A 17,529-nucleotide genomic window follows, 5' to 3' on the forward strand; every position below is an offset into this window, starting at 1 on the left:
ACAGGTAAATACCTTGAACTAACTGTCTCTATGACGATGCAGCCTGTGAGCCCAAGGGGTCACCCAGCACAGGTAAATACCTGGAACTAACTGTCTCTATGACGATGCAGCCTGTGAGCCCAAGGGGTCAACCAGCACAGGTAAATACCTGGAACTAACTGTCTCTATGACGATGCAGCCTGGGAGCCCAAGGGGTCAACCAGCACAGGTACATACCTGGAACTAACTGTCCCTATGACGATTAGCCTGTGAGCCCAAGGGTCAACCACCTGGAACTAACTGTCCCTATGACGATGTAGCCTGTGAGCCCAAGGGGTCAACCAGCACAGGTAAATACCTGGAACTAACTGTCCCTATGACGATGCAGCCTGTGAGCCCAAGGGGTCAACCAGCACAGGTAAATACCTGGAACTAACTGTCTCTATGACGATGCAGCCTGTGAGCCCAAGGGGTCAACCAGCACAGGTAAATACCTGGAACTAACTGTCTCTATGACGATGCAGCCTGTGAGCCCAAGGGGTCAACCAGCACAGGTAAATACCTGGAACTAACTGTCTCTATGACGATGCAGCCTGTGAGCCCAAGGGGTCAACCAGCACAGGTAAATACCTGGAACTAACTGTCTCTATGACGATGCAGCCTGGGAGCCCAAGGGGTCAACCAGCACAGGTAAATACCTGGAACTAACTGTCTCTATGACGATGCAGCCTGTGAGCCCAAGGGGTCAACCAGCACAGGTAAATACCTGGAACTAACTGTCCCTATGACGATGCAGCCTGTGAGCCCAAGGGGTCAACCAGCACAGGTAAATACCTGGAACTAACTGTCCCTATGACGATGCAGCCTGTGAGCCCAAGGGGTCAACCAGCACAGGTAAATACCTGGAACTAACTGTCTCTATGATGATTTAGCCTGTGAGCCCAAGAGGTCAACACCTGGAACTAACTGTCTCTATGACGATGTAGCCTGTGAGCCCAAGGGGTCAACCAGCACAGGTAAATACCTTGAACTAACTGTCTCTATGACGATGCAGCCTGTGAGCCCAAGGGGTCACCCAGCACAGGTAAATACCTGGAACTAACTGTCTCTATGACGATGCAGCCTGGGAGCCCAAGGGGTCAACCAGCACAGGTACATACCTGGAACTAACTGTCCCTATGACGATGTAGCCTGCGAGCCCAAGGGGTCAACCAGCACAGGTAAATACCTGGAACTAACTGTCCCTATGACGATGCAGCCTGTGAGCCCAAGGGGTCAACCAGCACAGGTACATACCTGGAACTAACTGTCCCTATGACGATGTAGCCTGCGAGCCCAAGGGGTCAACCAGCACAGGTAAATACATTTGATTTTTCCCTTACGCCGATTTCAGACAAACAGAGGATAGTGTTCACATGAATTTTGCATAAACTGCCGACTGCCGTGATCCATGTAATACCAAACTATTAGTGACTGTAAAGGCACTCACTGCCTCCCTCTCCCTCCCCCTCTCTTTCTGTCTGCCTCCCTCTCTTTCTCTCCCTCTTCCTCCCCCTCTCTTTCTCTCCCTCTCTGTCGTTCTGTTTGTCTATTCCTCCCCTCCCTCCCTTCCTTCCATCCCTCTCTCTTCTCTCCCCCTCCCTGTCTCTTCTCCCTCCCTCCCTCACTACATACCTCCCTCCCCCTCCTCTCTCTTCTCTCCCCCTACCTGTCTCTTCTCCCTCCCTCACTCCATACCTCCTTCTCCTCTCCTCTGTCTTCTCTCCCTGTCTCTTCCCCCTCCTCCTCTCTCCAGACCATGTAGCAGGTCTCTTGTTGAGCTCCTCTCTGAATGAGGTAGGTGTGGTTGAGACCAACAGTCTGAGGAGGAGACATCTCAGTGCCCTTGAGGAGGGAGGTGGCAGTGGGAGTGGTGGTGGAGGAGGAGGTGAGCCATGACTATAATCCATAACTGATCTATCTATTGTCTGTTTACTGTCTGTCTTCCATGATGTATTGGATGTCTCTGTAGTGCAGGGCTGGAGGATGTGAGTCAGCTGTATCTATCACCCAGAACTATTTCCTGTCTAGTTCTGTCTGTCTTGACATTCTGCCTTGTTTATATGGCTCTATATCTGTACTGGATGGTAGGTGATGGCTGTGAGCCTGTTGTAACTATCCATCAGAACTCACCTAGCGATTTAGACTTGTATTGATTGTCTAGTTGTGATGTCTCAATCTGTACTGTATAGTAGATATGCTTTACTCAGTTTACTGTATGTTGTGTAGAACATGTCATGTTTCAGGAGAATTGTTTCTTTCCTTTTTTTATTTTTTATTTCTTTTTTTTTTGACAGATGGGTTAGGGGCAGACTATTATCTCTAACTGCCTGTTCCTCCTTGTCAGCCGGGGTTTGAACTCACAACCTTCCGGTTACTAGTCCAACGCTCTAACCACTAGGCTACCCTCCCCTGGTCTGTCATGGTCCTGCTCAAAGGACCATGACAGATGGAGGACTATTATCTCTCTCTCCTCCTCCTCCTCTCCTCCCTCCCTCCTCCTCCTCCTCCTCCTTCCTCCCCTCCTTCCTCCCCTCCCCTCCCCCCTCCCCTCCTCCTTCCTCCCCTCCTTCCTCTCCTCTCCCCTACCCCTTCCTCCTCTCCTCTCTTCTCCTCTCCCCTACCCCTTCCTCCTCTCTTCTCCTCTCCCCTCCTCTCCCCTCTCCTCTCCTCTCCCCTCCTCCCTCTCCTCCTCCTTCCTCCTCTCACCACCTCTCCCCTCCTATCTTCTCCTCCCTCCCTCCTCTCCTTTCACCTCCTCTCCCCTCCTTTCACCTCTTCTCCCCTTCTCCCCCCTCCTCTCACCTCTTCTCCCTTCCCCCTCTCCTCTCCCTTCCTCTCCTCTCACCTTCTCCCCCCTTCTCCCCTCCTCTCCTCTTCTATCCTCTCACCTCCATTCCCCTCTCCAGGCCATGACTGGCAGGGTGTGCGAGGGTGCAGACTGAGTGGAGACAACAGGGTTGGCAGTGGTTGCAGTGGCACTCCAGTGTTGGGTCTGGGACTGCACCAGGGAGAGACTGACCCAGCCAGGATAGCAGAGAACCTGGGGGCAGACACCAAGATCCTCCTGGGGACCAGCTTCAGCCAGACCAACAGGCCGCGGTCGTTAGTCCTGGGAGGGTCAGAGGGGATTGGAGCAGCCGGGGGAAGAACCAGGTGAACATCATTGATGTGGAACGTTACTGACCCGCTGACATCTTCTGAAAGAGATTTGATCTCAGTGAGAGTAGTAGTAGTAATAAAGGCAGAGGGAGAGTAACCTGTATTAATAAAGGCAGAGGGAGAGTAACCTGTATTAATAAAGGCAGAGGGAGAGTAACCTGTATTAATAAAGGCAGAGGGAGAGTAACCTGTATTAATAAAGGTAGAGGGAGAGTAACCTGTATTAATAAAGGCAGAGGGAGAGTAACCTGTAGTAATAAAGGCAGAGGGAGAGTAACCTGTATTAATAAAGGCAGAGGGAGAGTAACCTGTATTAATAAAGGCAGAGGGAGAGTAACCTGTATTAATAAAGGGAGAGGGAGAGTAACCTGTATTAATAAAGGGAGAGGGAGAGTAACCTGTATTAATAAAGGTAGAGGGAGAGTAACCTGTATTAATAAAGGCAGAGGGAGAGTAACCTGTATTAATAAAGGGAGAGTAACCTGTATTAATAAAGGGAGAGGGAGAGTAACCTGTATTAATAAAGGGAGAGGGAGAGTAACCTGTATTAATAAAGGGAGAGGGAGAGTAACCTGTATTAATAAAGGGAGAGGGAGAGTAACCTGTATTAATAAAGGGAGAGGGAGAGTAACCTGTATTAATAAAGGGAGAGTAACCTGTATTAATAAAGGCAGAGGGAGAGTAACCTGTATTAATAAAGGGAGAGGGAGAGTAACCTGTATTAATAAAGGCAGAGGGAGAGTAACCTGTATTAATAAAGGCAGAGGGAGAGTAGCCTGTATTAATAAAAGTAGAGGGAGAGTAACCTGTATTAATAAAGGGAGAGTAACCTGTATTAATAAAGGTAGAGGGAGAGTAACCTGTATTAATAAAGGCAGAAGGAGAGTAACCTGTATTAATAGAGGTAGAGGGAGAGTAACCTGTATTAATAGAGGTAGAGGGAGAGTAACCTGTATTAATAAAGGCAGAGGGAGAGTAACCTGTATTAATAAAGGGAGAGGGAGAGTAACCTGTATTAATAAAGGGAGAGGGAGAGTAACCTGTATTAATAAAGGCAGAGGGAGAGTAACCTGTATTAATAAAGGGAGAGTAACCTGTATTAATAAAGGGAGAGGGAGAGTAACCTGTATTAATAAAGGGAGAGGGAGAGTAACCTGTATTAATAGAGGGAGAGGGAGAGTAACCTGTATTAATAAAGGCAGAGGGAGAGTAACCTGTATTAATAAAGGGAGAGGGAGAGTAACCTGTATTAATAAAGGTAGAGGGAGAGTAACCTGTATTAATAGAGGGAGAGTAACCTGTATTAATAAAGGGAGAGGGAGAGTAACCTGTATTAATAGGCAGAGGGGGAGATTAATAAAGGCAGAGTAACCTGTATTAATAAAGGCAGAGGGAGAGTAACCTGTATTAATAAAGGCAGAGGGAGAGTAACCTGTATTAATAAAGGAGAGGGAGAGTAACCTGTATTAATAAAGGCAGAGGGAGAGGAGGGAGTAACCTGTATTAATAAAGGCAGAGGGAGAGTAACCTGTATTAATAAAGGGAGAGGGAGAGTAACCTGTATTAATAAAGGGAGAGGGAGAGTAACCTGTATTAATAAAGGGAGAGGGAGAGTAACCTGTATTAATAAAGGGAGAGTAACCTGTATTAATAAAGGGAGAGGGAGAGTAACCTGTATTAATAAAGGTAGAGGGAGAGTAACCTGTATTAATAAAGGGAGAGGGAGAGTAACCTGTATTAATAAAGGCAGAGGGAGAGTAACCTGTATTAATAAAGGCAGAGGGAGAGTAACCTGTATTAATAAAGGGAGAGGGAGAGTAACCTGTATTAATAAAGGCAGAGGGGGAGTAACCTGTATTAATAAAGGGAGAGGGAGAGTAACCTGTATTAATAAAGGGAGAGGGAGAGTAACCTGTATTAATAAAGGGAGAGGGAGAGTAACCTGTATTAATAAAGGTAGAGGGAGAGTAACCTGTATTAATAAAGGGAGAGGGAGAGTAACCTGTATTAATAAAGGTAGAGGGAGAGTAACCTGTATTAATAGAGGGAGAGGGAGAGTAACCTGTATTAATAAAGGCAGAGGGAGAGTAACCTGTATTAATAAAGGGAGAGTAACCTGTATTAATAAAGGGAGAGGGAGAGTAACCTGTATTAATAAAGGGAGAGGAGCCTGTATTAATAAAGGCAGAGGGAGAGTAGCCTGTATTAATAAAGGGAGAGGGAGAGTAACCTGTATTAATAAAGGGAGAGGGAGAGTAACCTGTATAAAGGCAGAGGGAGAGTAGCCTGTATTAATAAAGGCAGAGGGAGAGTAACCTGTATTAATAAAGGGAGAGGGAGAGTAACCTGTATTAATAAAGGGAGAGGAGCCTGTATTAATAAAGGCAGAGGGAGAGTAACCTGTATTAATAAAGGTAGAGGGAGAGTAACCTGTATTAATAAAGGCAGAGGGAGAGTAACCTGTATTAATAAAGGCAGAGGGAGAGTAACCTGTATTAATAAAGGCAGAGGGAGAGTAACCTGTATTAATAAAGGCAGAGGGAGAGTAACCTGTATTAATAAAGGCAGAGGGAGAGTAACCTGTATTAATAAAGGCAGAGGGAGGTAACCTGTATTAATAAAGGCAGAGTAACCTGTATTAATAAAGGTAGAGGGAGAGTAACCTGTATTAATAAAGGCAGAGAGGGAGAGTAACCTGTATTAATAAAAAGGAAGTAACCTGTATTAATAAAGGGAGAGGGAGAGTAACCTGTATTAATAAAGGCAGAGGGAGAGTAACCTGTATTAATAAAGGGAGAGGGAGAGTAACCTGTATTAATAAAGGCAGAGGGAGAGTAACCTGTATTAATAGAGGGAGAGGGAGAGTAACCTGTATTAATAAAGGCAGAGGGAGAGTAACCTGTATTAATAAAGGCAGAGGGAGAGTAACCTGTATTAATAAAGGGAGACCTGTATTAATAAAGGGAGAGTAACCTGTATTAATAAAGGGAGAGGGAGAGTAACCTGTATTAATAAAGGGAGAGTAACCTGTATTAATAAAGGTAGAGGGAGAGTAACCTGTATTAATAAAGGCAGAGGGAGAGTAACCTGTATTAATAAAGGTAGAGGGAGAGTAACCTGTATTAATAAAGGGAGAGGGAGAGTAACCTGTATTAATAAAGGCAGAGGGAGAGTAACCTGTATTAATAAAGGCAGAGGGAGAGTAACCTGTATTAATAAAGGCAGAGGGAGAGTAACCTGTATTAATAAAGGGAGAGGGAGAGTAACCTGTATTAATAAAGGGAGAGGGAGAGTAACCTGTATTAAGAAAGGCAGAGGGAGAGTAACCTGTATTAATAAAGGGAGAGGGAGAGTAACCTGTATTAATAAAGGGAGAGTAACCTGTATTCATAAAGGGAGAGTAACCTGTATTAATAAAGGGAGAGTAACCTGTATTCATAAAGGGAGAGTAACCTGTATTCATAAAGGGAGAGTAACCTGGGAGAGTAACCTGTATTCATAGAGGGAGAGTAACCTGTATTCATAGAGGGAGAGTAACCTGTATTCATAGAGGGAGAGTAACCTGTATTCATAGAGGGAGAGGGAGAGTAACCTGTATTAATAAAGGCAGAGGGAGAGTAACCTGCATTAATAAAGGCAGAGGGAGAGTAACCTGTATTCATAGAGGGAGGTCATAGATCTGTTGTTTCTGCTTCTGAAAGTAAATATCCCCTTTTGGATCAGTAAATTATCAATATCAAAATGTATTTTTATCTATTTTTTAAAAATCTGATCTATTCATTTCTCCATCAGGCGCTGCAGACGTAGAGACAGCCCTGAAGACGGAGAGGAGAGGGACTGGAGTGACGAGGACAAGAATGACAAGAATAATACAGACGCCATCTTTGATCTGGAGGACCTAGATCTGGACGGACCAACCACAGAGAGCGTTGCTAAAACCAGCCAATCACGGAAGAGGACGGTGGAACGCAGCGCCAGCTATGGCGGTGTGGGTGTGGCCTCAGCCTCGCGGAGCACCGTTAAACGAACGGGGATCGAGACAGGCTTCGACCCGCTGTCCCTCCTGGCGGCCGAGTCCAAGTCCCAGGGAGACAGAGAGGACGACCTGGAAGTGGAGGTGGATGGGGTCGCGACCCCTACGGGCCGGCGCCAGGACCACCTGGCTAGGGAGATAGAGATGTACATGAACCATATGGGTTCTCCTCTGAACAGCCGGACACCCAGTTTGGACCTCCAGGACCCCTCCAGCCCCCTGTTCCTCCACCCTCCTCCCCCACTTATCACCACCCCTCGACGGGCCAGTCTCCCCCATACCTCCCCTCTCAGGACAGGAGGATTACCTCGCTCCAGGACCTACAACTCCCCCTCGCCCTCCCAGCCTGCCAGACAGAGGCTCTGGTCCTCACCCTCCTGTCCCCGCTCCACCCCCAGCCCACAGCCCAGCCCCTACCGGGAGAGGGAGAGAGACCGGGACCTGGGTCTGCTGTCCCCGTCTCTGTCCTCCTCCTCCTTCGCCCTGGACCAGCTCCTCACCCCCACCCTGGATGTGTTGAAGAGCAGCATGTTCTCGGCAGGGAAAGGTGTGGCAGAGAAGGCTAGCCGGTGGTACTCTCGCCTGGCCACCTCCTACACCGTGCCCACCAAGGTACGCTCAGCGGTTTGTCAATGGAGGGTTTTCTACTGGTGCGTCAGTCAAAACAACACATTTCTGAATGGCGTAAGATATTTTGTAATACTGTGTGACACGAATCAAAGTGTCTTGTCTACATCCCACTACCTAAATGCAGCTAGGTGCCTCTCAGATTCTCAAACACATTACAGCAACATTTATTTTGTTCCTGAACCTCCATTGTCCACCCCCTCCAGGATGGTAACTGTGACCGTCTGAGTGTATCCTCTCTGGGCATGGACCCTGACTGCTCCTCCCTGTTGGATGTGGATGAGGAGGGCCTGGGGGACCCAGACGGCTCCATCACCTCCCCTCAGAGAAATGGCCCCGGGCCCCGTAGGAGCCCAAGGAGAAGCCCATCCAGACGCAGTCCCCTGAGGAGCAGACTGGACAGTTCCACACACAGACAGACAGGTAACATATTTCTGTCCTGTCACTGAGGAGGAGAGAGAGGGGGAGGAGCTAGGATCAGACAACCAGGTACTGTCCTGTCACTGAGGAAGAGAGAGAGAGGGAGGAGCTAGGGTCAGACAACCAGGTACTGTCCTGTCACTGAGCAGGAGAGAGAGGGGGAGGAGCTAGGATCAGACAACCAGGTACTGTCCTGTCACTGAGGAGGAGAGGGGGGGAGGAGCTAGGATCAGGCAACCAGGTACTGCCCTGTCACTGAGGAGGAGAGAGAGGGAGGAGCTAGGATCAGACAACCAGGTACTGTCCTGTCACTGAGGAGGAGAGAGAGAGGGAGGAGCTAGGATCAGACAACCAGGTACTGCCCTGTCACTGAGGAGGAGAGAGAGGGAGGAGCTAGGATCAGACAACCAGGTACTGTCCTGTCACTGAGGAGGAGAGAGGGGAAGGAGCTAGGATCAGACAACCAGGTACTGTCCTGTCACTGAGGAGGAGGAGCTAGGATCAGACAACCAGGTACTGTCCTGTCACTGAGGAGGAGAGAGGGGAAGGAGCTAGGATCAGACAACCAGGTACTGTCCTGTCACTGAGGAGGAGAGAGGGGAAGGGGCTAGGATCAGACAACCAGGTACTGTCCTGTCTCACTGAGGAGGAGAGAGAGAGAGGAGCTAGGATCAGACAACCAGGTACTGTCCTGCCACTGAGGAGGAGGAGAGAGAGGGGGAGGAGCTAAGATCAGACAACCAGGTACTGTCCTGTCACTGAGGAGGAGAGAGAGGGAGGAGCTAGGGTCAGACAACCAGGTACTGTCCTGTCACTGAGGAGGAGAGAGAGGGTGGAGCTAGGATCAGACAACCAGGTACTGTCCTGTCACTGAGGAGGAGAAAGAGAGGGGGAGGAGCTAGGATCAGACAACCAGGTACTGTCCTGTCACTGAGGAGGAGAGAGGGGAAGGAGCTAGGATCAGACAACCAGGTACTGTCCTGTCACTGAGGAGGAGGAGCTAGGATCAGACAACCAGGTACTGTCCTGTCACTGAGGAGGAGAGAGGGGAAGGAGCTAGGATCAGACAACCAGGTACTGTCCTGTCACTGAGGAAGAGAGAGAGGGTGGAGCTAGGATCAGACAACCAGGTACTGTCCTGTCACTGAGGAGGAGAGAGGGGAAGGAGCTAGGATCAGACAACCAGGTACTGTCCTGTCACTGAGGAAGAGAGAGAGGGTGGAGCTAGGATCAGACAACCAGGTACTGTCCTGTCACTGAGGAAGAGAGAGAGAGGGGGAGGAGCTAGGATCAGACAACCAGGTACTGTCCTGTCACTGAGGAGGAGAGAGAGAGGGAGGAGCTAGGATCAGACAACCAGGTACTGTCCTGTCACTGAGGAAGAGAGAGAGGGTGGAGCTAGGATCAGACAACCAGGTACTGTCCTGTCACTGAGGAGGAGAGAGAGGGAGGAGCTAGGATCAGGCAACCAGGTACTGTCCTGTCACTGAGGAGGAGAGAGAGAGAGGAGCTAGGATCAGACAACCAGGTACTGTCCTGCCACTGAGGAGGAGGAGAGAGAGGGGGAGGAGCTAAGATCAGACAACCAGGTACTGTCCTGTCACTGAGGAGGAGAGAGAGGGAGGAGCTAGGGTCAGACAACCAGGTACTGTCCTGTCACTGAGGAGGAGAGAGAGGGTGGAGCTAGGATCAGACAACCAGGTACTGTCCTGTCACTGAGGAGGAGAAAGAGAGGGGGAGGAGCTAGGATCAGACAACCAGGTACTGTCCTGTCACTGAGGAGGAGAGAGAGAGGGAGGAGCTAGGATCAGACAACCAGGTACTGTCCTGTCACTGAGGAAGAGAGAGAGGGTGGAGCTAGGATCAGACAACCAGGTACTGTCCTGTCACTGAGGAAGAGAGAGAGAGGGGGAGGAGCTAGGATCAGACAACCAGGTACTGTCCTGTCACTGAGGAGGAGCGAGAGAGGGAGGAGCTAGGATCAGACAACCAGGTACTGTCCTGTCACTGAGGAAGAGAGAGAGGGTGGAGCTAGGATCAGACAACCAGGTACTGTCCTGTCACTGAGGAAGAGAGAGAGGGTGGAGCTAGGATCAGACAACCAGGTACTGTCCTGTCACTGAGGAGGAGAGAGAGGGTGGAGCTAGGATCAGACAACCATGTACTGTCCTGTCACTGAGGAAGAGAGAGAGAGGGGGAGGAGCTAGGATCAGACAACCAGGTACTGTCCTGTCACTGAGGAGGAGAGAGAGAGGGAGGAGCGAGGATCAGACAACCAGGTACTGTCCTGTCACTGAGGAGGAGAGAGGGGAAGGAGCTAGGATCAGACAGGATGTAGGGGAGGGAGAAAGGACTCTTACCAAACTAGGCCAGCAGACGATGCCTTGTGCAGTTGAGGGGCTTGAGGTGAAGTCTGATTGGAGCTCTTCAATCATGCTACTCAAACCCTCTGCCCTTCTCCTGTCTCATTAGCATCCAGTGTGCAAGTAGTGCACTGGCACTCCTGACATGGAAAAGTCCTGCCCTGAGTTAGCGCTTCGCTAACAGCTAGCCATCAGAGACTGTTTACTGCTGACACCAATGATAGCAGATGTTCATGGATGATGGTGTGCTCCTTCTCCCGGTTGTGTCCTGTCTCTCCTCAAGGCTTTCCTCCCCCAGACTGCTCTGATCTGGGCTCGTCTCGCTACACCAGCAATACCAGCGTCTTCCAGAACCACGCCATGGAGGTGAGGACACCACACTTACAGACCTCTCAAACTAAACCGGAACAACTCACAGGAACATTGAAACGAAGCCAACACTACAGATAGCTTTGATTTTCAAATAGAACGATCAATCAAGTATCAATGACATGCGAGACAAAGGGACCAAGGACTCTTCTCATTCATACAACCAGGCCAAGGGGGGTGGTCTCTGCCATTTTGTGCCGACCCCTGATTGACCTAACGTCCATCTTGGCTCTGCTGTGTGTGTTTCCAGCTGTTGATCTCCAGCTGTTCTCGCTGTAAGACGTGTGACGGTCTGGTGTACGACGAGGAGATCATGGCAGGATGGACGGCTGACGACTCCAACCTCAACACCACCTGTCCCTTCTGTGGGAACCCCTTCCTCCCCTTCCTTAATGTAGAGATCAGAGACCTGAGAGGACCTGGGAGGTACACTAGATATACACACAGACATTCAACACCTTCCTCCCCTTCCTTAATGTAGAGATCAGAGACCTGAGAGGACCTGGGAGGTACACTAGATATACACACAGACATTCAACACCTTCCTCCCCTTCCTTAATGTAGAGATCAGAGACCTGGGAGGTACACTAGATATACACACAGACATTCAACACCTCCCCTGTTCCCCTGATATCACACCTCCTCTCCTCTCCTCCTCTCCTCTCCTCCTCTCCTCCTCTCATCCTCTCATCCTCTCATCCTCTCACCTTCAGGTTCTACCTGAAGAGCAGTCCGTCAGCGGAGGAGGCTGTGTCATCGTCCTACTCTGTGTCCACCGGTCTGGACACCGGGACGTCCACTCTGTCCACTCCCTGTCCCACTACTGTCCTGTCTCCTCTCTCACCCAGGATCACTGTAGAGGGCTGCTCTGGTAACAGCAGGTACACTGCACTATACACTACGCACTAAACACTACACACTAAAACACTACACACTATACACAACGCACTACACACTAAAACACTACACACTACACACTATACACAACACACTACACACTAAAACACTACACACTATACACAACGCACTACACACTAAAACACTACACACTATACACTATACACAACACACTACACACTAAAACACTACACACTACACACTATACACAACACACTACACACTAAAACACTACACACTATACACAACGCACTACACACTAAAACACTACACACTATACACTACGCACTAAACACTACACACTAAAACACTACACACTACACACTACGCACCAACCCCTGTCCCACCACCATCCTCTCAGATAAACCCTATCCTACCACCCCTAGTCTACCACCCCTAGTCTACCACCCCTAGTCTACCACCCCTAGTCTACCACCCCTAGTCTACCACCCCTAGTCTACCACCCCTATCCTACCACCCCTAGTCTACCACCCCTATCCTACCAGTCTACCACCCCTAGTCCTACCACCCCTAGTCTACCCCTATCCTACCACCCCTATCCTACCACCCCTAGTCCACCCCTAGTCTACCACCCCTAGCCTACCACCCCTAGCCTACCACCCCTAGTCTACCACCCCTAGCCTACCACCCCTAGTCTACCACCCCTATCCTACCACCCCTAGCCTACCACCCCTATCCTACCACCCCTAGTCTACCACCCCTAGTCTACCACCCCTAGTCTACCACCCCTAGCCTACCACCCCTAGTCTACCACCCCTATCCTACCACCCTAGTCTACCACCCCTATCCTACCACCCCTAGCCTACCACCCCTATCCTACCACCCCTAGTCTACCACCCCTAGCCTACCACCCCTAGCCTACCATCCCTAGTCTATCACCCCTAGCCTACCACCCCTAGCCTACCACCCCTATTTTACCACCCCTAGTCTACCACCCCTAACCATTATTAGTCAGTATTAGTATAGTGGTAGTGTCCTCTCTCTGTTAGTTTCCTGAGATTATTAGTCAGTATTAGTATAGTGGTAGTGTCCTCTCTCTCTCTGTTAGTTTTGTGAGATTATTAGTCAGTATTAATATAGTGGTAGTGTCCTCTCTCTGTTGGTTTCCTGAGATTATTAGTCAGTATTAGTATAGTGGTAGTGTCCTCTCTCTCTCTGTTAGTTTCCTGAGATTATTAGTCAGTATTAGTATAGTGGTAGTGTCCTCTCTCTGTTGGTTTCCTGAGATTATTAGTCAGTATTAGTATAGTGGTAGTGTCCTCTCTCTGTTAGTTTCCTGAGATTATTAGTCAGTGTTAGTATAGTGGTGTGGTAGTGTCCTCTCTCTGTTAGTGACCTGAGATTATTAGTCAGTGTTAGTATAGTGGTGTGGTAGTGTCCTCTCTCTGTTAGTTTCCTGAGATTATTAGTCAGTATTAATATAGTGGTAGTGTCCTCTCTCCCTGTTAGTTTCGTGAGACTATTAGTCAGTATGAGTATAGTGGTAGTGTCCTCTCTCTCTCTGTTAGTTTCCTGAGATTATTAGTCAGTATTAGTATAGTGGTAGTGTCCTCTCTCTGTTAGTGACCTGAGATTATTAGTCAGTATTAGTATAGTGGTAGTGTCCTCTGTTAGTTTCCTGAGACTATTAGTCAGTGTTAGTATAGTGGTAGTGTCCTCTCTCTCTGTTAGTTTCCTGAGATTATTAGTCAGTATTAGTATAGTGGTAGTGTCCTCTCTCTGTTAGTGACCTGAGATTATTAGTCAGTATTAGTATAGTGGTAGTGTCTCTCTCTGTTAGTTTCCTGAGATTATTAGTCAGTGTTATTATAGTGGTAGTGTCCTCTCTCTGTTAGTTTCCTGAGGTTATTAGTCAGTATTAGTATAGTGGTAGTGTCCTCTCTCTGTTAGTTTCCTGAGACTATTAGTCAGTGTTAGTATAGTGGTAGTGTCCTCTCTCTCTGTTAGTTTCCTGAGATTATTAGTCAGTGTTAGTATAGTGGTAGTGTCCTCTCTCTCTGTTAGTTTCCTGAGATTATTAGTCAGTGTTAGTATAGTGGTAGTGTCCTCTCTCTCTGTTAGTTTCCTGAGATTATTAGTCAGTGTTAGTATAGTGGTAGTGTCCTCTCTCTCTGTTAGTTTCCTGAGATTATTAGTCAGTGTTAGTATAGTGGTAGTGTCCTCTCTCTGTTAGTTTCCTGAGATGATTAGTCAGTGTTATTATAGTGGTAGTGTCCTCTCTCTCTGTTAGTTTCCTGAGATTATTAGTCAGTGTTAGTATAGTGGTAGTGTCCTCTCTCTCTGTTAGTTTCCTGAGATTATTAGTCAGTGTTAGTATAGTGGTAGTGTCCTCTCTTAGTTTCCTGAGATTATTAGTCAGTGTTAGTATAGTGGTAGTGTCCTCTCTCTCTCTGTTAGTTTCCTGAGATTATTAGTCAGTGTTAGTATAGTGGTAGTGTCCTCTCTCTCTGTTAGTTTCCTGAGATTATTAGTCAGTATTAGTATAGTGGTAGTGTCCTCTCTCTCTGTTAGTTTCCTGAGATTATTAGTCAGTGTTAGTATAGTGGTAGTGTCCTCTCTCTCTGTTAGTTTCCTGAGATTATTAGTCAGTATTAGTATAGTGGTAGTGTCCTCTCTCTCTGTTAGTTTCCTGAGATTATTAGTCAGTGTTAGTATAGTGGTAGTGTCCTCTCTTAGTTTCCTGAGATTATTAGTCAGTGTTAGTATAGTGGTAGTGTCCTCTCTCTCTGTTAGTTTCCTGAGATTATTAGTCAGTATTAGTATAGTGGTAGTGTCCTCTCTCTCTGTTAGTTTCCTGAGATTATTAGTCAGTGTTAGTATAGTGGTAGTGTCCTCTCTCTCTGTTAGTTTCCTGAGATTATTAGTCAGTATTAGTATAGTGGTAGTGTCCTCTCTCTGTTAGTTTCCTGAGATTATTAGTCAGTGTTAGTATAGTGGTAGTGTCCTCTCTCTCTGTTAGTTTCCTGAGATTATTAGTCAGTATTAGTATAGTGGTAGTGTCCTCTCTCTCTGTTAGTTTCCTGAGATTATTAGTCAGTGTTATTGTAGTGTCCTCTCTCCCTCCTCATTTGGGTTTCTGTTGGATTACATCTCATTAGAGAATGTGTTTGAAGTAGCCGCCTGCTGATACTATCTGCAACGGATAACAGAAGCTCCTCCTGGTCCTAACACTGATCTGTGTGTGTGTCCGTCCGTCCGTCCCCAGGCTGTCGTCGTCCAGGGCCCAGTGTATAGAGATCCCTACAGAGCGGCGTCAGGGGGCCCTGTCCCCGGGGTCAGCTATGGTGCGGAGTGTCAGTGCCTTTGACCCCATGGAGGAACCAACTCGACTCAACCACAATGTACCCACTTCAGGCAGCCTGCCCAGCCGGCTCAACGAAGCCAGCGTGAGACAGACCCCCAAAACACACATAATACTGTGTTCACACACACACACCCTAACTTCTCAACTTTAACCCCCTGACCCCTAACTTCTCAACTTTAACCCCTAACTTCTCAAATTTAACCCCTAACTTTTCAACTTTAACCCTAACTTTTCAACTTTAAACCCTGACCCCTAACTTCTCAACTTTAACCCCTGACCCCGAACTTCTCAACTTTAACCCCTGACCCCTAACTTCTCAACTTTAACCCCTGACCCCTAACTTCTCAACTTTAACCCCTAACTTCTCAACTTTAACCCCTGACCCTTAACCCCTCCAGGACCCCCTGAATGTTGATATGGAATGGCGTCTCCACCACCCAGAACCAGTCACAGTACCCTACCTGAGTCCCCTGGTGCTGTGGAAGGAGCTGGAGTCCCTGCTGGAGAACGAGGGAGACCCTGTTATCACAGTGTCAGCCGTGGTGGACCACCATCCTATCATCTACTGGAACCTGGTTTGGTCCTTCAGACGTCTGGACCTGCCCAGCAACCTGCCTGGACTCATACTGACCTCAGAGCACTGTAACAGGGGATCTACGGTAGGGAACACTGTCTATACATTCCCTGTCTATATACCTCACCCCTTATTCCCTGTCTATACACCTCACCCCTTATTCCCTGTCTATATACCTCACCCCTTATTCCCTGTCTATATACCTCACCCCTTATTCCCTGTCTATATACCTCACCCCTTATTCCCTGTCTATACACCTCACCCCTTATTCCCTGTCTATACACCTCACCCCTTAATCCCTGTCTATATACCTCACCCCTTATTCCCTGTCTATACACCTCACCCCTTATTCCCTGTCTATATACCTCACCCCTTATTCCCTGTCTATACACCTCACCCCTTATTCCCTGTCTATACACCTCACCCCTTATTCCCTGTCTATATACCTCACCCCTTATTCCCTGTCTATACACCTCACCCCTTATTCCCTGTCTATACACCTCACCCCTTATTCCCTGTCTATACACCTCACCCCTTATTCCCTGTCTATATACCTCACCCCTTATTCCCTGTCTATACACCTCACCCCTTATTCCCTGTCTATACACCTCACCCCTTATTCCCTGTCTATACACCTCACCCCTTATTCCCTGTCTATACACCTCACCCCTTATTCCCTGTCTATACACCTCACCCCTTATTCCCTGTCTATACACCTCACCCCTTATTCCCTGTCTATACACCTCACCCCTTATTCCCTGTCTATATACATCACCCCTTATTCCCTGTCTATACACCTCACCCCTTATTCCCTGTCTATACACCTCACCCCCAGCTCACCCCTTATTCCCTGTCTATACACCTCACCCCTTATTCCCTGTCTATACACCTCACCCCCATCTCACCCTTATTCCCTGTCTATACATCTCACCCCTTATTCCCTGTCTATACACCTCACCCCTTATTCCCTGTCTATACACCTCACCCCTTATTCCCTGTCTATACACCTCACCCCTTATTCCCTGTCTATACACCTCACCCCTTATTCCCTGTCTATACACCTCACCCCTTATTCCCTGTCTATACACCTCACCCCTTATTCCCTGTCTATACACCTCACCCCTTATTCCCTGTCTATACACCTCACCCCTTATTCCCTGTCTATACACCTCACCCCTTATTCCCTGTCTATACACCTCACCCCTTATTCCCTGTCTATACACCTCACCCCTTATTCCCTGTCTATACACCTCACCCCCATCTCCCCTTATTCCCTGTCTATACACCTCACCCCTTATTCCCTGTCTATACACCTCACCCCTTATTCCCTGTCTATACATCTCACCCCTTATTCCCTGTCTATACATCTCACCCCTTATTCCCTGTCTATATACCTCACCCCTTATTCCCTGTCTATACACCTCACCCCTTATTCCCTGTCTATACACCTCACCCCTTATTCCCTGTCTATACACCTCACCCCTTATTCCCTGTCTATACACCTCACCCCTTATTCCCTGTCTATATACATCACCCCTTATTCCCTGTCTATACACCTCACCCCTTATTCCCTGTCTATACACCTCACCCCCATCTCACCCCTTATTCCCTGTCTATACACCTCACCCCTTATTCCCTGTCTATACACCTCACCCCCATCTCACCCCTTATTCCCTGTCTATACATCTCACCCCTTATTCCCTGTCTATACACCTCACCCCTTATTCCCTGTCTATACACC

General features: G+C 48.1%; 1 protein-coding gene across 1 annotated transcript in view; it reads left to right on the top strand.

Annotated features, from left to right (window-relative positions):
- LOC118381696 (C-myc promoter-binding protein-like) overlaps positions 1-17,529 on the top strand; it is a 171,940-nt gene that overhangs the window by 133,640 nt on the left and 20,771 nt on the right. Inside the window, 9 exon segments of the mRNA XM_052513923.1 lie at positions 1,775-1,906; positions 2,928-3,174; positions 6,973-7,825; positions 8,047-8,263; positions 10,907-10,989; positions 11,243-11,418; positions 11,706-11,873; positions 15,116-15,296; positions 15,613-15,873. Of these exon segments, the coding sequence (XP_052369883.1) occupies positions 1,775-1,906; positions 2,928-3,174; positions 6,973-7,825; positions 8,047-8,263; positions 10,907-10,989; positions 11,243-11,418; positions 11,706-11,873; positions 15,116-15,296; positions 15,613-15,873 (2,318 nt within the window).

This window comes from Oncorhynchus keta, unplaced genomic scaffold, assembly GCF_023373465.1.
Source record: "Oncorhynchus keta strain PuntledgeMale-10-30-2019 unplaced genomic scaffold, Oket_V2 Un_scaffold_14331_pilon_pilon, whole genome shotgun sequence".
Classification (NCBI taxonomy): domain Eukaryota; kingdom Metazoa; phylum Chordata; class Actinopteri; order Salmoniformes; family Salmonidae; genus Oncorhynchus; species Oncorhynchus keta.